At 39.7% G+C, this 20,358-nt stretch overlaps 1 protein-coding gene across 1 annotated transcript in view; it reads right to left on the bottom strand.

The window, feature by feature from the left end:
- BMT2 (base methyltransferase of 25S rRNA 2 homolog) overlaps nucleotides 1-19,990 on the bottom strand; it is a 37,598-nt gene extending 17,608 nt beyond the window's left edge. Inside the window, exons 1-2 of the mRNA XM_049814223.1 lie at nucleotides 19,704-19,990; nucleotides 6,418-6,559 (exon numbers count right to left, since the gene is read on the bottom strand). Coding sequence (XP_049670180.1) covers nucleotides 6,418-6,559; nucleotides 19,704-19,980 — 419 coding nt within the window. The 5' untranslated portion in view covers nucleotides 19,981-19,990. The remainder of the gene's footprint in view (nucleotides 1-6,417; nucleotides 6,560-19,703) is intronic.
- Nucleotides 19,991-20,358: the final 368 nt, after the last annotated feature.

Below are 20,358 nucleotides of genomic sequence, written 5' to 3'. Positions count from 1 at the left end.
AGCTATTTTCAGACCAAAGAGAAGCTAGGTGGAATAAAGAAATAAAATCCACATCTTAACAGTATGGAGCAAGATCACATGCAGAAGCATGAATAGCAGTCCAGGCTGCAATACTGCCAGATATATAGACTGTGAAACCACACCAACTCCACCCATTAGAGACTGCATGTGCAGAAAGACAACAATTCTAAAATTACCAAAGTTAAAGGGAGCCAGTCATTTAACTTAGCAGGGAAAAGATTAAAAACATCAGTAAACAAAAGAGAACCCTAGAAAAACACTTGAATTATTGCTGGTATGCTAATAAAAGTGTATTTTACACTACATTGGATTATTTGTTTATAAGCATATGATCAATTTAGAATTATTTAGTTCTGTGTGTCATTTAGTCAAAGAAATGAAACTCAGAAAGAAATATCTTTTTCCTCACCATTTATCAGCTACCTTATTACTTTGTTAGCATCTTGTAGTCTCTTTATTTTTATTCTTTTTTCTCATTACATCTCTTACAACATCCAGAATCAATGGCAGTTTAAATAGTGTTGCACTGCCATTGACCCTGACATGTAAGTCAGAACACATCAAAAAGTTCACAACCTTGGGAGAATGTATTTTCCCTCAACTACTGATGTTATCAACCTTCTAACTCACTAGAAGCTGGTATGTTGTCCAGTTTAACACTTAATGAGCTGTTGCACAGAAGAACCAACTACTTGTAAAGTGTAGTCTAAGTTTCTCTTGTCACTGAGAAGCCATTTATTCCTCATTCTTTGTTCTGGTGCAAATCACTATTTTTTCCATACTTTTACCCCATCTATCATGTCAACTGAGTTCTCATAATTCTATATTCTTCTTAACTGACCTTCCTTGTCTGCACAGCAAGACAGTATCAAAGTCAACCATAAGGAGCATCATCTTCTATTCCTGGGGTTTCGCTGATGGACAGAGGGGCCAGAGCCACAGGAAGGCCCAAGACTGCATAAAATTCTTGACGTTCAGATCTCAGTCTGCATACCTGTACGGTACCACAAGGATGCAAAAAAACCCAACCAAAAACCAAAACCAAACCAAAAAATCCACCCATCCAAACAAAAAAACCCCAGGCAACACTGCACTTCATAACCACTGAGGGTTATCTCCATTTTACACCTTTCTGAAGTTACAATGATTCTGGCAGGATTACTACATGTTGCCCTTTTGGCTCCCAAGGCCTCAGGAGGAGCTGTCTATGTACTCCCCGCACGGAAGCAGACCTCACACTTACCGTGGGGTACCAGTAAGCACATGGGCAGTCACAGCACAGTACCTAACCAGAAGTAAGGCACTCTGTAGTTTATCCCATTGTAACTTGTTGATGTAGCACCACCATTAAAAGCCGTCATCGATCCCATTGTGGTTTTGAGTCTGCAGTTATAGAAGACTCTACATTTAACAACTGTCTCAAGTAATGAACAGAGCATCTCTTAATTATCTACAAGAAAAATAAAATTAAGGAATCTGTTTTATAATTCCGAGAACTGACATGGCTCCAGTTGTAACTGACATTTAAGCATTCAGTCTTTGATGATACAATATTAGCTCTACTATTAACATGTTTGTGAAGAATTGTGCAATGTAAATGCTACCTGAGCTAACACTTGCTACAGTTTACACAAACAGCAAAATAAACATTTCAGGTCTAAACTGTTTAAGTTTGCTGGCAGAGAGACAGGTGAAGTGTCCAGTTCATGTCTTTGCTTTACAAAAAAAAAAAAAAAATCATATTGGGTTTTGAGACATTTTCCTTTTGAGAAATGGAATTAGGTCTGTAATTAGATGTTTCCCTGGTGCTGTGTCCACCCCTCCACCCCAAGCCAGCTTCTGGAGTCAATATCCTTCATTACCAGAGGATCCAAGAACTTAAAAATAACCAGCAGTTATCATATGATCACTGCTCTAATTAGCTTTAGTGTTCAACAGATATGGTTTTGTCAGAACAAAGTAGTACTTAAGAGCAAAAACGAAGACTCATACAAACACAAACAATGAATATTAAGTCTTTTTTCTATTTTAAATTATTTCCCACCTCCTGTTTATGCCAATTCCCTCTTAATTCCATCGTCCTGAAAGTGAATCGCTCAACTAACTGCATTCATCAAAAAAGCTGCAAAACAGTGTTGAAGGGACTTCAAACATTCATTCAATCTTCCAAACCCAAACAGGATCAGCTTTCCAGTTCTAGCAGAGACCTGTTATTCTCAAAGATCCTGCAAGAGATTACTTAGCATTCTCTTCTTTTGACTACACAGCTCCAGTTTCTAGAAAAAAACCCAAGGCTTTTGTGGAAAAAATTAGAAGATTTTTGATCATTTATCTGTCTTTCTTGGAGTTGAGCTGTTTGTTATTTTTTAAATACAGTGGCCAAGGTGGTATTTTGGCTGAGAGCAATGCTACATAAAGTCAGAGGAGTACTTTACATATCTTGTGGACAATCTCATTAACACACTTCAGTATGATATTTGCCTTTATTGCAAAAGCATCCTATGACTGTTTCATATTCAGCTTGTGGCCTGCTACAGAATCCAAATGCTTTTCTAAAAGCCCGACACAACCAGTTATTCCCTGGCCTGTATTTGGACAGTCAATAATATTTAGTATAGTTCATAATATTTAGAATAGTTAACACCACTGTTAATTTTAATCCTGCTCTCAGAGTGACAATTCTTTTCTGTTTGGTCTCATTTGCAAATTTAAGAAACAGATTTTATTCTAACAGGTTACTAATGAAAATATCAGTTAGTAATGGATGCAGGGGCAGACACTGAGTCCTTGTCAGTAAATCACATTTTTAAGATAAGCTTCTAACTTCTATTCTTTGCAAGTTTTTCCAAACAGTTGTGCTCTCCCCTGACATTTAACTTCATCAAGACCATATTTCTTCAGTTCGGTCATGAAACAGTCAAAAGACTTCTTAAAAAAATGCAGGTCTAATTACTGTTTTGTCATGATAGAAGTGCAGATTTTCTGTTTTGTTATTTAAAAAAAATAGCCAAGTCAACACAAGTCTTAACACTGATGCAAAAGCAACAGAAAGAAGCAAACCTGCTGGTCTAGCTTATTTTGTTCTAACTAGAACCAGAACAGGCTGGCATTCATGGCCATACAAAGGTTCACCAGCCTACCTATGCCAGCAAAAATTGTCAGGACAATTATTCAGTGTAAACATCATCCTACCCTATTTTGGTTTAAGGTTTAAGTTTTATGTTGTAATATAAATGAAAGAGAAACAGAAGTGTTAATTTCTAAATACCATTTGCTACTCTGTACTCAGTTTTCTAAAGATGTAAAAAGAAAGGAAGGGAAGGACAGTTGAGTGTTGCCCAGGCTTTTTACAATACCACTCAGGATCATTAACCTGCACCTGGAAGGGGATAAAATTTTAATCCCTCTTCCCCGCCATCCCTCTCCCCAATTAGCAGTTGTATAATGTTTCCCTGAAACAATAAATAGAACTGGTCCTATACAATGCAGCATATGGTCATCAGCACAGTCTATCAGATACTGCTTTCCATCTTTTATAGTTTCTGAAGTGTGGATATGTGCTTGTTTAAATCGACAACTAATGAAGAAGTAAAATAATAAGTTTTATGCCATCTGGTTTAAGAATTAACATCAGAATAAGCATTTTTCCAGTGTCTTCAACTAAATAGCTAGAAAAGCTTTTGAAAGGAGAACGCTGCAAGAAAATTGTTATTCTTGATCCCAAGAAGTACACATGGCTTCTCTAGTGATTATTTTGCATTCTCTGATTTACTTTATCAGGTACTAGTTTCTAAGAGAATACAAGGAAAATGAAGGTAAGAAAAAAAGTGGTTGTTTGTTTGTTGTTTTTTTTAACTAGTGGAAAAAACCACTTCTCAGTTTCAGATCTTTGAAAAGATCTTCCTTCAAATTAAAACAAAAGAGCTCAGACTATCCTTTCTTCAGCAGGGATACACCAGTGGTTCCAAACTATTTTCAGCATTCCACTCCCAAATTAAACTTCATCTAATACATCAGCTACCTTCCTGCTGTCATGGTGACACAGTTAAAGCATTGAGCAAAAGCTTTCACTGAAGTCTCATGCAAGTCAAGTTCTCTTGCATGCAATTATGCACCAGACACAAGGAGGAGTAACAACAATGGGACCTGCCATCTGTCTGGCACACCTCTTGGCCCTTTCAGAACGAACAAAAAAACTGCACAACACAAAGTCTATCTGGTAGGTTCTGGTATCTAGCCATCCAGGCCTCAGTTCAATCCAAGACACAGAGAATTGAAAAGTACCCCTCTTTTTCTACTGATGTAAAACTCCCGACCCCTTGACTTTGCAAACTGAATAGGTATGTGCTTTAATTGAAGCTTTATACTGAGACAGAGCATTTTAGTGCCTCTTACCAGGTGGATTCTCTTCTTAATATGAGTTCATGCTGCAAGGCCCAAACTGGACACTTACTTAAATGTTTACTTTGTAAATCTTGTAGGAACTACAAACAGAAATCAAGTGAGACACAGAGCCAAAACCAAAAACCTTCAATACACAGGCCGTCAACTGTTCCTCCTCTGTCCACAAGGAACATTATCCTGTCCTACAGGGTAACAGACAAGCTTGCCAAAAGCTAAGGGAATACTGTTTAGCTGAAATTAAAGTAAGTGCACACAGCTCTGTTGAAAAAAGTTTTGCATATTAGTTGACAATCAAATTGTAAGAAAATATCAAGCAATGGTCCATGGGAATCTGCTCTGGGTCCAGTACAATTAGTTTTTTCACAGATAACCTGAACAGTGGAACAGTCAGTACTGCCCTTAACTGATCTGTGAACAACGCCAAGCTGTGGAAGGAGGGGAAGATGCTGCAAGAAATCACAGTATTAGCATTCAATATGATTCAAGAGAGTGTAATTTAGTAAAGAAAAACACAAATATCAGCACTTCCACAGAAGTAATGAATAACACAAATCCAAGAAAACAACTAGCAACTGAGGAAGCCCGTGAAAAAGCAGCAGGTAGTTGGGGATCACAAGTGAGCATAAATCAATGCCACACCAATTAAAAAAATACCAAACAAGAAAGCAAAGAAAACCCACCAAACAAGGTCAACAGCATAAACAGGGGTTTACTACAACCTCAATAATATTTCTTTAATTTATTTGTCCATGACAAGGCCATTGGAACACTGTGTCCATTTTTTGGCATAGTTCTTTACAACTGACTCACCTCTCTTGTAACTGGGATAAGGACACACAAAACATGTCCAGAAAAGGCTCCATAAATAAACACTTAACTATGTGTTTTGTGGGGTTTTTTTTAAGCTAAAGGACAAAAGACTGATATGTAAAGGAATGGTTTTCAAATATTTAAGAGTCTATGGTTGGGGAAAAAGGAAATCAGCTTGTTATTACTTGTTCCATTTCCAGAAGCCACAAAACAGCTCAAGTTGCCACCAAGATGTACTCTAGATCAACTGTTTCAGAGTCATTCCCTCCTCTGTTTGTTTTTTTTTGTTTTATGGGCTCAAAGGACCCATGTAATGAATTTAAATTTAACAATACCACATCTGCTGTTCTCTGCTGCCTTCTGCTCAGCACTTTGCAACACTCACCTGCAGGACCTACAAAGTGGCACACAAGATTACTGTTCACTTGTCTAAAATCATTCCCAAAGGCATGACCATTGATAAATTCTCTTCCCAGTTAGATTTCAACAATATTTTGTTTTATTCTGCTGCAAAGATTCTATGGTATGCCTTGGATACCAACTGTGTGCAGGAATCCCGAGTGACCAACATTTCTCCTCTTCTAGGATTTTATTTTCCTCAAGGATTGAAATAGTTCAGCTGAACTCACTTTCCAACTGGGACTTTCCAATTGGGATAACCCAACAAAAATTAGATGAAAATTCCTATGTTATAAACAAGTTTAAAATCTATTTAAAACAAGTTTCACAGAGGTTAAAGTCTGTTGCAGGAGGTTAAGATTTGACAATTAAGCACCAGAGATTTAAATTTAGAGATCAAACACTATTACAGACACAAATCAAACCGAAGCCCTGAAAATTAAACTTCAGCTATACTCACTGCATTTGCTAGTTCAGGTCCAAATGTATGGAAAATTACTTTATGGGTTTACTTGTAAACAGCTTCAGTATCTGAGGTGGGGGGGTAAGGTGTATGTTGAAGATATTTTAAAAAAGGGTCACCTCATAAGAAAACACTTAATAAGCCTTTTCCCTAGAAAGTTGGAACAGTAAGAAATTATTTGTTTTAGGAAGCAATAAATCATTAACATGTTATAGAACAAATCTTAAAAACTGGCAAAAAAAGGAAAAAAACACTTAAGGCTTGTATTATAAAATAATTACGAGTGGGCAATTGCATCTTTCAAATACATTAAGATTTACCTGCAACACCATTCAATTCGGCCTTCCCCTTCACAAGTTTTTGCCCAGTGATTATCTGCAAGGTTTTTCATTGCCACAGCATATTCACATAGAGTTTCCTCATCCTCACAGTGTTCACGCCAGATCTTATCAAAGTCTCCCACTAAACAAAACAACAAAAAATTGCACATTAGATACAAAGTGTCTCATTATCTCCATGGCAAAACCCCCATCTTCCAATTAAAAGTTGTTACATAATGCACCAAGAGATTACTTTACCTGCATGTAACAAAAACAAGGTCCCCTTTCTCTAGTCAAACACCAAATTCCAGGTTTTGGAGAAGGAAGGGGCTATCGTGTACTTGAGAAACTAGCAATATTCTCAATACACTGATTTTGTTCAGTTTGTTCTGTGAAATTCAAGCCCCTGGGAAGTTTCACTTTCAGGTTTCTGTGCATGAGTATTAACATGACAAACATTTTAGAAATTAAAGACTGAAAAGTTTCCTAGTAGCATTCATGTTCATGGCAAATACTGTGGATGATTTTATATGCAAAAATGCTGAAAAAGTTTAACCCAAAATATAGATTTCTTTGAATACTTTGGGAAAGAAATTCAAGCCTTCACTGATGTCTGTCTAATCTAGCCAGTCCCAATGAATTAGCTTCTAGGGGACAGTACTGAAGAATCAAACCAACTACGGTGAGGAAATCACAGATAAACTTATCTGCTGATCTCCAGGGACAGATTTATTTCCATGCTCCTCACCTTGCTGAAAAGAAGTCTTGCAGGTTAAGTTCTGGCACTTCAAAGTAATTAAGCATGATAATTTTCCCTCTTTTGCTGCTAAGTATCCACTTCTTCTAACTTGCTTTACATAATATACTGCTAAACAAAAACAAGATAAATGCTAGTGGCTAGCCACAATTCCTATCTATTGTGGTTTCTACAGCATGCAAACCCTTGGTATACCCTACTGAAAGGACGTTTCTGCCCTAAGATAAAGACATGCTCACCGGTATGATCTTCACTAATTCCTTTTGTGTTTCTTAATCACAAATGCATGCACATGTGTAGTATAAATATATATAAATCTGTAGAATAAAAACTATGTAATGATTTTGCACCTAGAAGCTGATACAGTTAAAAAAAGTTTTCAAGAGCAGATCTATACTTTAAGCTTTCACTCTGTCAACCATCACACTTTTTACAACATCATTCCAGAAACAGTTTTTGTAGCACCTATCACAAAGAAATATTTTAAAAGTGTATCAAGCATAAGCTAACTATTAATGTCTGCTAAGGCCTCAAAGTAGCTTACAATATGACCCTGTCCTCCTCATATCAGTAAGAGATTCCTGTTTCTAACGTACTTACAGCAATTTTTTTGATGTGCTTTGTTTTAATTAGCAGTAAGTAACAGATTTCTTCTAGTAGCAACCTTTTTATTTTTTCCCTCGTGTGCAAAGCAGTCACAATCCCTCACCTCACCTGTCCTCCACTTATAGCAAGACTGGGTATGATGGACAAGTATAGAAGATTTAAACTAACCATCCAGGTTACTCCCTATTTAAGTTTGGTTTAGGGATATCACAGCAATTTTCTCTTCAAAAATAATCATCTAGCACACTTGTACAATCATCAAAATGAGTCATGTTTAAAATTAGGTGTTTATACTCCCTTGTGTGAAATGGCAGTTGAGATGGAAGGGAGTGGCCATGATTTAGTTTTAACATAATAGGGAAGCTATGCAAAAAATCACATATTCTGCTTGCTATTCAACAAGCATACATTAGAAAGCAATTAGACTAGACAAAAAAAATGTAGTATTATATTTGAGTGGTATTCCTCATTATTTCCCAAATGATCCAAGTTCAGAGAGATATGCTTTATAAGAAAAGGCACTAGCGTGGTCACCAACTGACCACTAGAGCAGAGAAACACCCAAGTCACAAGCAAGCCCCTGCAAGTAACAGTATAGACAGTGGCCTACCAGCAAAGGGGGCAAAACAAGCACAACTCTTAGGAATCTTTATCTCTCATGTCAACAAAGTGCAGAACCTATACAGCACCAAGCCAGAAAGCACTAGCCAAGTTCAAAGAGTATTCTCAACAGCCAATTAATCCTGGTGCAATTTAGATAAAGTTTGCTAGTTTCTCTGCCACAATACTCTGAATCTTACTGCATGCTCCAGAAAACTGCGAAGTGCTCAAATGATATGCAGCTGCTAAAGTTTTGTTTGAAGAATACATGGCTAATTAGAAAGGAAAAAAGTAAATGAGTGAACACTTACTGAGGGAAAACATCACAAATACAAAATCCCAAGTTTAATACTGTTCTTCCTTTAGTCCATTACTTCATTTGGTCTGTTCTTAAGCAATTAGTCTATTTCCAAATACTACTTTTCCTTAAAACTTAAGACAGATGGGGAAGAAGAAATATGCAAAGACCAGATGTTCTTAACTAGCCAGCCCTTTCTTACAGCAAAGTAGTAAGGCTTCCTAACACTGAATCCTGCTCTCATAGCAGCTCTTATTTCCTGCTGAACAAGGCAGAGACTTTTACCTCTCTCTGAAAGTCAGATGAGGGTCAAAAGAGTCCACAGATAAGGGATCTTAAATTTAGATATATAGCAACAGACCTGGAGCTGACTACCAGCTCTCTGGGACGTGAACTTTGGGTTACAACAGAGCTGCTTATGACAGTAACAGCTTCTTGACACTGAGCTGACAAGAAAATAAACCTGAAAGATACAGACTATTAGGAGAAACATGCAGAACAAAAGTGAAAAATTCATCACAAAGTAATTTCGTCACACATCCTATATCAAGTCAATTCTGTGGGCGCTTGTGGTTTGTTTTTATCTACCAATACAGCAGCTCTAGAGATAGAGAAAATAGCCATGTGGGGCAAATACAGCACTGCTTCTGTATGAGGAGCATCTAAACAGAGGCAAGAAAAAGGCAGATGAAAGTAGCAGAGGACAGACCTCCACAAGATCACAAGTGACAGAGGAAAAGTAAATACGGAACAACTTCTGGTTGTTCCAAGAGTAGGAGACATTCAGGAAAAAGCATAAAAAGACAGCTTCAAAGCAAAAAAAACCAACCAAACAAAAACCCATTATATCTTCACAAAACATATAATTAAGCTTAAAAGTTCATGTAGCTGGACAAACTAAGGGAAGAAAATCCATGACAAACTCCATATTCAAAGATGCAATTTCTAACTCAGGAGCTCCTACACCATGAAATCGCTGAAAGACAGAATGCTAAGGAAGCATACAGTGATACTCCAGCAGCACTTCTCATATATATATTCTTGTCTAAGCATCTGCTGTTGACCCATTGTCAATACTGGCTTTGATATGATGCCCATTTTTCTGGCCTCCATTAGTGTAAGCTCCAAAACAACTGCAGATAAAAGCTTTTCTTAAGACACTGGCACCATTGTGCATGGACTTTCAAAGAAGGGTCTGAGATCCAGTTTCCTTTGAGCAAGTACCATGGCCTTAAGTTGTTTGGGGTTCCACCCCCCCCCCCTTCTTCTCCAGGGTGAGCTTTGAGAAGGCACAGACAGGCACATTAGATTTACAGGAACTTTAATTCCAGAATCATGCTCCAATACCGAGTTGATGTCGTGGTTTAATGCAAATAATGCTTCCTACCTGTTGAGATTTTGAGGTAGTGACTACAACAGGTCTTGCGGCATCCAATTTCAAACTGATACCCAGAACACAGTAGAGCTATGTATTAAATTTTTCAAACAATACATTATAATCCACTGTGTATTAATTTTTCAAACAACACATTATAATTCATGTGCAAATACTGCACTAACTCTAGTGGAGTTAAACATTTATTTATGAATCATTGCTTGTGTGACCAAAAAGGCAGTAAAATATGCAGGAAGGTTTCACCACAAAACTAATTGTTACTAAAGAAATAAGAGAAATAAAATCTTCTGTTAAGCAATCAATAATGCTGTAAATTAAACAGAAGTTTGTAGTAGGCTAGTCTAACGGAATAAACAAAAGCCTTGCATCTTTGATCACATCTTAAAAGTTAATATTTGTTTTTTGTGCTTTTCACCTCACATACTCATAACCATACCGTAACATAAAGTTTAGCACTACTCGACACTCTTACTATTCATTTGGACATCACCTTTTATGCGATTTAAAACCTAGTCTAAGCGCTGATTCTGCAGAGATCTTCATATACCTCAGATTCACAACAAAGAATCAGTTATGCAAACATCCGGCTGAAAAGTGTGATTGGGAAGACTGGTTCATAACAAGAGTTGTACACACCTCTCAAATCACTACAGTTACATTATTTTAAAAGTATTTAATGCTTGCTCTATTTAAAACTATTTAATGTCTACTCTCTTGTTTAAGGGCATGGACCTGTTGGAGCAAGTCCAGAGGAGCGCCATGAAGACAATCAGAGGGCTGGAGCACCTCTCCTATGAAGACAGGCTGAGAGTTGGGGTTGTTCAGCCTGGAGAAGGGAAGGCTCTGGGGAGACCTTACAGCAGCCTTCCAGTACCTAAAGGGGGCCTACAAGAAAGCTGGAGATGGACTTTTTACAAGGGCATGTAGTGATAGGACAAGGGGTAATGCAAAGAAGTTCTTCGCTATGAGGGTGGTGAGGCACTGGCACAGGTTGCCCAGAGAGGTTGTGGCTGCCCCATCCCTGGAAGTGTTCAAGGCCAGGTTGGATGGGGCTTTGAGCAACCTAGTCTAGTGGAAGGTGTCCCTGCCCATGACAGAGCGGTTGGAACTAGATCATCTTTAGGGTCCCTTCCAACCCAAACCATTCTATCATTCTACGAGTCTCTCTATCCAGAATTACCTAGAAAATAAGTTACCTACTCTTCACGTTGAAGATTAACTATTCCTTTAAAAAACAAAAAAGCCCAGAGCCCACCTCCTTCTAGCAAATCTGCCAGTGAACAAATGACTGACCAACATGTTGGGTTTTTGTAACACAGCCTTTTCTAATGCAATAACAAAAATCCAATACCATTTGCCTAGAACAGATGAAACCCTCTGAAGAGTTTCCACCCACATTAATACTGCCCACAGAATAGCCAAATCATACCCAAATGTAACCACAGAGTAATCAGCAGTTGCTGAATCCTGTCACAGAGAGAACAGGTCAGGCATGTAGAAGTTATTTTTAAATGATCCTAATTACAAGATAGTTTTAATTGTGGGTAACAGCAATAGAGACCTAACGTTACCTGTAAGTTTCAACAACTGAAAACATTTTTAATAAAGAGGAAAGAATCATACAAGCTCAGGAATAACTCCCCTCCTTCCACATTTATTTACAAGATCTCAAAGGTCCCTGGCACAGCTTGAGAAGACCAGGTTTGCCGTTCTTGGTGGGACAATTCCCCACCATAACTCTTCTCTCCAGGCAGTCATTTTTTAAGAACAAAAATCCAGCCTTCCTCCATCCTATTGTTCATCTTTTTTATTTTTAAAAGACATTTCTTTATAGAGTGTTAAATGGAACGGTCATTTAAGGTATGTTTATGAAATAAATAGAAAAATTAGTCAATTATTCTTCAACTTCTGATGGAACAAACCATATCAATTGGTATTTTAAACAAAACACAACTCTCTGTATGTAGAAGAAACAGAGTTCAGTTTTGCTAAAGGCAATATTTTTCATTTTGGAATGCAATAAAACCCCAAACAACTGATTCAAATCATTCTGTTTTATCAAGCAATAAAAGTTAAGTCATATAGAGTTAAAAGTACTATCTGCACCCACGAGAGAAGTTTTGTAATTACTGTTTTCCTTAATTCCATCAGTGCTCTTCAGAAAAACAGTGCAGTCATCTCTGACAATCTCAAAAACAAGTACAAAATACTTCATCCATCACTGAACAAGATCTTGCATCCCAAAACTTAACTGACACTGTGCATTTGAACTTCAGGTAGAAGCAATGTGGGTTTAGATCTTAATCAACAACTCGCCCCAAAAGCAACAGGTTTTTAACACTTCAGAAAAACTGGAGTTATAACAGCCATTATTTCCTTTTAGAAAACTACAATTTTCTGAAATCAAAGTAGCTGTAATTGAAAAAAGAAAAAAGACCAAACAACGGTTTAAGGGTTTAAAGTCTTCGTTACCTACATGCTGATATAAATTGGTAACAAAAAACCAGATTCAATCCACTCCCTTTTCAATACTTCTATTTAACAGCACATTGCCTTCTTATGTACACCTTTGATGGCTCTGGTAGAAGAAAAAATAAGCTCAATACATTGACTAACAATGAAAGACAGAAGCAGAAGTGACATGTTCATATTCGCACAATAGTTATTAATAAAGCTTTTTGAATTGCTCATTGTAAAAAGCAAACCTATCCCCACAATTAACAAGTGTCCATGACAATGCTGGATAACTTCAGATGACAGGCTGCTGGCCATAGCAATGCCTAGCAAGATCTTTGAGCTTTCTTTTTTGTTGTTGATGGCAATGCACTGCAAAATGAAAAAAAAACATCTCATTTTTAGCCTCTTAAGACTGCCTCTCACTTACTTGCTGGAAACAGTAAACTAGCTTCTACAACATTCTAAACAGTAAATGAGAAAAGCAACCCTGCACTGTCTACTAGGCTAAAGTTGAAATCAAATTCCTATGAATAGCTGACAAAATTTCTCCATTAACAGCTACTGGTCAAATGTCTGGATACTGTGGCAATGATTAATAAAATTAATTACATGAGGAATATCAGCTAATACTATCCTATTTACAACTTTCAGTGTATACAAGATAAACTAGAAACTTACTGAACATCTGTCTTACTAAAACAGCATATCCAGTGTTTTTTTGAAAGACAAAATTAGGTATTTTTGGCCCCACTGTTTTCCAATTTTACATGTCTAAATACTGACCATGAACTTCAACTTGGAAAAAGTTCAAGCAGTCAGAGCTCATGTTTTTCTTCTCTTGTCTGACTAGTGTTTGCTCTACAGTTCTTGGAATTTACCTGAAATATTTCACAATAAAATCTTAACAACAACAAAAAAGTGCAAGCATCTCATTTTCTCTATCTCAACATCAATGTTCCTCCATTTTACTCACATAGAAAGCATTCATTTGACCAAATGATTTTTACGTCTGATCTGTCAGGTAAACTTCATATCTATCTGTTTACACTAAACAGACTCCCAGGGTACAATTCATCTGCTATTTAAAGCATCTACTGGGGGCCAGCTTATATCACCCTGAAGAATGATCTATGTCTCCGATCTGCTATAAATCTCTGATGGCTGTCACACAAACAGTGGGGAGCCTATTTGTGGTGGTTTAAGCAATTACTGCCCCCAGGTGTTGGATCTACTCTATTGGAAACTGTCACCCCTCTCTCCTCTTCCCCAAACCCGACTTTCTGGGATGGACTGTGCTGCACCTTAATGACACCAATGCAGAGATGAACACATTAATAGAAACTACTGATTTTGGTAGATTTGTGCAAAAGCAGGAGCAAAAATCAGAAGCAGCTGAGGCACAGATACAGATTCATTACTCTGACCCTGCAATAGGAACACCAACTTCCCTGCCAAGGCAATAAAGGAGCAGGGAAGGAGGTTACATATAACTGTTTGTTCAGCAGATGCAAGTCTGTGCTGTAGCCAGCAGGTTTTCAAAATTTGTGGGCTAACTAAATGATACCAATGATTAAAACCCCCAAACTGTAAAATATTATGGGATTTCTAATGCAAGTTTCACTACTAAACTGTGCTATGTAAACTGTAAGGGCAATCGTATCTTAATGTTCATGTCATAAAACTGCATCAATTTTATTTTAATTTTAATGAAATGGAATTTAATTTCTGTTGCTTGAAAATGTAACAGTTAATACTGCAAAATGTCTCCCTCTTCCAAGAAATTCATGCATGTGGGGAAAGACAAATGGAGATCTTGAAAACTTAGGTTTACAGTAAACCACTTATATTTAACAAAAAGGAGTAACTGTTAACTTACCGTGTAGAGTTCGGTGACAAAGTTTTCCTGTCCTGTGAAAAATGCCACTATTTCAAAATGTTTCCTGTTTCACATCAGGAAGAACTTAAGCTCTCTCAAGGTTTTTCATGAAAAACATGAGAGAGGAAGAGACCATAAAGCAACTGACTTCAGAACGACACTTTTCTCACATGAACGTCTAAACCACTTACCTATTCAGGCTACTTACTATCGTCGGGCAGGGTCCTGTAAATTCTTCCTAACTTTCTGGATTTGAAAAACTTCTTAATAAAATTATTACCCTTTCTTTGAAGTTTCAACAAATCTTTCTTTTAAGGAATCAAACTGCCACCTAGAAATGCTTCTATCAGCTTCTGTGATACAGTGACTAGTATCAGGACAAATACCAGTCCTGTGTGATTCTAAGCCTGAACAGCCTTAATGGGTGTATGGAAGGAGAAATGAAATGGTTTAGCGAACACACAGCAAAATATTTCATAAAATACCTTTACAGATACCTCAGCAAATTTTTTCCACTTGTACTCAATAACGGATTTCCAGGGAGAAGTAGAGGGTCCAGACTACATACAAAACCATCTATAACTGAGGGTCATGCTGTGCAGAAAATGTTTACTTGATAAATACAGCTTTGCATGACTACAAAGGTAATCAACAACTCAGAGAAAAAAAGGCTGCCTCTGTATCAGCAGAAGGGGTTTTTATCACAGTAAAAATTAAATCTACTTGGCTGCTATAAGCAACGGGAAACAAACAAACTAATACCACATAGCAGATGTCCAATAGATCATGTTTAGTTCCCTATAAACCACTAAATCTGCTTTTACAAGCCTGTCTGTCAGGCTTGACAGACATCAGGATACATGCAATATACACAACATACATGCATATATGCAACTTGTACAACATGCTCCAGCCCATGGCTTCAGGTGCCTGAGATGCATAGAGGAAAATCCTGTAAAATGTGGGGTCACCTATGGTACCAGGCAACTGAACCAAAAGCAAGAGACTAAACCAAACATTGATTTTTTTTTTTCCCCATCCCCATGTTGTAGTAGGCTAGTAGGAAAAATTCAGGTTTCATGAAAAACGCTAATTTCCATACTTTCAAGTGCTTGTGTCAAGCATGCAGGACTCTGAAGTTTCTCGTAAGTGAATAATGGAGCACTTGAGAGCTCTTTCAGCTTTTGGAATTTACCCTGGTGTGTAAGGGAATTAAGATTAAACTAATCCATTTTGGACAGGAAGCAGGAATAAAACTTCAGAAAAACATGAGTCCTATGCTAATGACATACACTCCTAAGTGAACATGTTACACCTCACACCTCAGTATGTTTTGTTCTCACTTAAGAATGTTTTCTTCATGAAGACAAAGTTTATAGGCTAACATGAGGAATTTTTAGGAACCACTAGACTGGTTCACTGTTCACACTATCACTGCTTTAAAATAGTCTGAAATAACTTTGATTAGCTAATTTAGTTGACATTCACTCAGTGTGGGCAAGGACCAATCACCTTAATTAAAAAAATACACATTTTTTTCTTCACACTAAAAAATCCACACTCATTTGTTAAACTTCATTAAACCATTTTAAAATATATGACATACAATAATGCCTTAGCATCCACAGTGGAGAGAGGAGGAAAAAAAAAGAAGAAAAAAAGAATGTCCTATAATCACAAAATACCAAATCTGCCATAGCATTTATGATTACATGCTTCCCTTCCTTATTTCCTAATTAACAACAGGCAGGGTGTAAGGGGAAGGGAACTGAAAAGGACAAAAAGAAAAGGAGATGAAAAAGGGAGAAAATATAAATATTCCCACCAGAAGTCACACTAGATTAGCAATATCCCCAAAATAGGAAAAGGTTAGCAGTAGCTATACAGTTAAAATTGTTGAACAAAACAACAATAAAAAATGCACTTCAATGCAAACTTAAAGTTTAAGCTGAACCATTCTGAACGTGGCAAATGCTTGTCATAAATACACTGGCATGCTCTGGGACTATGATATGACATGAGCCACAGCACAGAAGCACATACAAAATCCATCCACCGTACTTACAATTAAAAGTGGTTCAACAAAAGCAGAAATTAAAAAAAGAAGCCAGGATTCAGCTTTGATGAATCTCCAGTTACAGTTTTTCACCAAGAAAAAAACATCAATCCTTTAGATGACATGATGCTGACTAAACTTTACTCTAGTAATTCCTTAGTAACTGCAAAAAAAATTGTTGATGCATCCCTAGTTAAGAAATACTGCTTTTGCACTTTGACAAGTATGCAACTTCTTCAGAAACATGTTAGCTTGCAGTTTTGAAGCTTATTGTCACTTTTCCACTGGCTCATCTTCAAAAAAGAGGGAAACCATTGTGGGAAATGAAACAAAATTATAACAATGGTGCCAGTTATAAGCAAGTCAGATAATACACTGGTTTGCCTTTTACAATTGCTCATTGAAACTCAAGGCTTGCTAACATCAGCAAGGCAAATGAATTCTCAAAGAAATCAGCTTATTGAAATCAAGCCTGTATAACTTCTATCAACAAACATCTCGGTGTCTCAAGGACATATCCACTTCCCTTCGACACTTCTAACAGAAGACAGTAACTTAAGATCATATTACAATACCAAGAGCTTTCTTAGACTTATCCATCCTGTGCAACATAATCATACAGCTTTCAGAAGGATACTCAACATGCTTTTTCCTCTACCAACAAATTTAATATGCAATTCTATTTTAGGATCGACAGACAAAGCACCAAAGTCCACGCAACAGCAATTCTAGTACTGTTTGCTTATTTAGACAAAATGGAAACTAGCTTCATAGAACTCTAGCAAACATGAGAAGAGGCAGAGTTAAAAAAGAAAAAAAAATTACAAAACAAAAAAAAGACAATACAAGATTCTGGAATAATACAGATAGCTCTGTTTCTGCTTCATATGGAGGTGGGTGCACTGCACTGTGGAGACAGAAAGGTTTCCCTGTGTAACAAGCTGTAAGCATATAAGAAAGGATGCATTTTTTTACCTTTGCTTTTTCATACCCAAGTTATAATTCAATTTGTACTGAGAAATTACAGATTATTTGTTGCTTTTTTACTTCTCTTTAGCAAACCATCAACTCTTGATTTTGTCAGGGTAACATACTTGCCAGTCAGTGTCTCTGAGTATTAGGAAACAAAACAAAACAAAACACCACCCAAGAAAAGATCCTTCAGCGGTCAAACACGTGCTAATATTACAATTTCAGAATGACCTTAAAGGCACTTAGGAAGGAGATTCTCAGGCCTGTTTTTAGAAGCATAGAGAAATACAGGGAGAAAAGACTCCACAAATAAAATTCTGAAGTTGAAACAACCTAACATGAAGTACTATGACTGCTAATCACAAGTAACTTGTAAAGACCACCTACTATTGGGTGAGTAGGTAATGAGTGGAGCTATCCTTGCTGCATAGAGGTGATGCCATGAACTGTTTGGGTTTTAACTCCCTCCATGAAAATACATACGTTGCTAATTTAGAGTGACTAGAAAAATCACTGTAAAGTTTTCACTAACACATGATTTACAGGATGTACGAAGTAAGTTAAGAGTACTATTTGTTCTTTCATTTAACCAGTTACACTGAACTAAAGATAAAACACAACTTAGCCTTGCATACTAACTTGCTCTTTGCTGAGAAGTAGGCTTACAGAGATTTCCATGTAATTTAGGCTCTCATCTAAAAAAAATTCAGTTGTTACAGATACTGCTCACATTTTTTTAAAGTTAACAGTGTCAATGTTTGTCCGTCTCAATCTACAGGCACTCTGAAATAACAGAGAAATATGAGCTGCTCAAAGCTGGGCTCTTTTGCCAAGATTTGACTGTTAAAACCTACTATGTTCCTTCACCTAAACGTCAGGAGAACAAGGGAGATCCTCCCTTCAGTTTTGCCTCACCAAGGCCAAAGTAAACAGTGAGTCTTGATCACCGTCTACTCAGGTAGGTATCTGTGCCCAAATCCCATGGGCAGGCTGCCGGGGAGACTTTTGAAGTCCAGAAAGCAGAACGACCTTGTTACTTTAACAGAAGTGTCATATGCAGACGCAGAGAAGAAGCAAGAACTAGTGCCTACAACAGGAAGAGTTCTCATTTTATAAGTGTCCTTCTTGAGGTATGCACCAGGTCCGCCAAAGAGCTGTGGTCTCACTGAAAGAATGAATGGATGAATTTTTTGTAACCTGTGTTATAAAGAAGATTGAACAGATCATTATAATCAATCTGAGGAGGCTACAAATGTCAGCAAACAAATCTCAACACTGACACTCATCTCAAAGCATTTCTGGGAGGTTTTAAGCATTCCAATACCACCCATAAGAACCTTGCATAAAGGGCGTTAATACTGATGACAAAGTAGATTTTTCAAGGACTCAGAGTAATTTATTTTATAACAGCTTTTCCCCTGCTCTTTTGCTTAGTGCTCCAGCCTGAACTATCCCTCCACGGCGGAAAGACCGGAGGCACAAAGAGTTCACAAAGACCCGTGCCCCTCCAGACCACCATTCCATCTCTTCTGGCATTCATGACCTACTGTCCTCCCCACTCCTGCAGGTCCACAGTTCGGAAAAACACCGCCGTACGGCTCGGAAGCTGCCTGTGGGGAAAGGCCTCGCTGTACCAACGAGCTACTAAACGTCAGACGGAACCGGTAACGTCGGTCCACACGGACCCCCGTCCGCACACGGGTGCAGCACACATTTTCACCTCGCAGCGTTCATTATCCGTCCACACCGATCCTCCTCTCCGACGCCCCACCGGAAAAGCTCCTAGAGATGTGCCCTGACCCCTCCCGAGCCAGGATGGGGTCTCCGCTGCCAAGAGCCCACGGAAACCGGCAAAACCTGGGCAGACCCGACCGGGGCTCCTCGGCGGGGCTGCGGCGGCCCCGGTCGCCCGGGCGGGAGCAGGAAGCGAGCCCGGAGCTGCTGCCGGAGCTGCTCCCAGCCACAACCCCCCCCCCTCCTCCCCGACACACCCCCTTCGGCAGCGGTCCGCGGTCCAGCCGGCCCCCGCCGCTCCCCCAGCGGCTGAGGGGGGACCCGACCGGCCCCCCCCCCCCGCCCGCGGGAGGACACCCCGATCCCCTCGGAGCTCCCCCCCACCGCCGGGGGGGCGGCTCCCCTCCTCCCGCCGCGGCACGGCGGCTCCCCGCCGGCCCCCCGTCCCGTCCCGTCCCTTGCCGGCTCCGGCGGTGAGGGGAGCTGGGCGGCGCGGAGGTGGCGGCGCCCCCCCCCCCCCTCCCCCGCGGTTACCTTCCCGGTACTTCTTGCGCAGCCGCCGGTGGACGCTCTTCACCACCCCCGACAGCTTCTCCTGCTCCAGCTTCCGCTCCTGCTCCGGTGGGGGCGGCGGCGGCGGCAGGGGGGAGGCAGCAGTAGCAGCAGCAGCGGCGGCCCCGCCGGGCCGGGGCCGGGACCGGGGCCGCGGCCGGTGCTGTGGAACGGCCTCCATGGTGTTGCCGCTGCTCGGCCGCGCGCAGCCCGGCTGAGGGGGAGGCGTGAGCGCCGGGCGCTGTGGCAGGGCGGGCATGCGCGCCCGACCGCCCACCCACCCCGCCCGCCCGCCCGCCTCCTCAGCCGCCGCGCCGCCCCGCGCGGCATGCCGGGAAATGGAGTCTTTCCTCAGCGGCCGCCGCCGCCGCCTCAGCGGGGCGGCCGGCGGCTCCTGGCCTCTTCTCGGCCTTGAGGGCACCCCGGAGGTGTGGGCTCGGTTCTTTGCAGCGGAACTTTCCACACCCCACAACTGGAGAGGGTCACCCTGCGGTGCTTGGTAAACTAGTGGGAGGAATCAGGTGAAAAGCAGGGTAAGGGTGCAGGGGCAGCGGGGACTACCCCGGTCTGATGTGGTACCCCAGAGACCCCCGTGAAAGATCGGGGGGTGAATCCCTCTGACGCGGGGTGGTAAAAC

Source organism: Accipiter gentilis, chromosome 11, assembly GCF_929443795.1.
Source record: "Accipiter gentilis chromosome 11, bAccGen1.1, whole genome shotgun sequence".
Classification (NCBI taxonomy): Eukaryota; Metazoa; Chordata; class Aves; order Accipitriformes; family Accipitridae; genus Astur; species Astur gentilis.
This window is presented reverse-complemented; position numbering and strand designations above follow the sequence as displayed.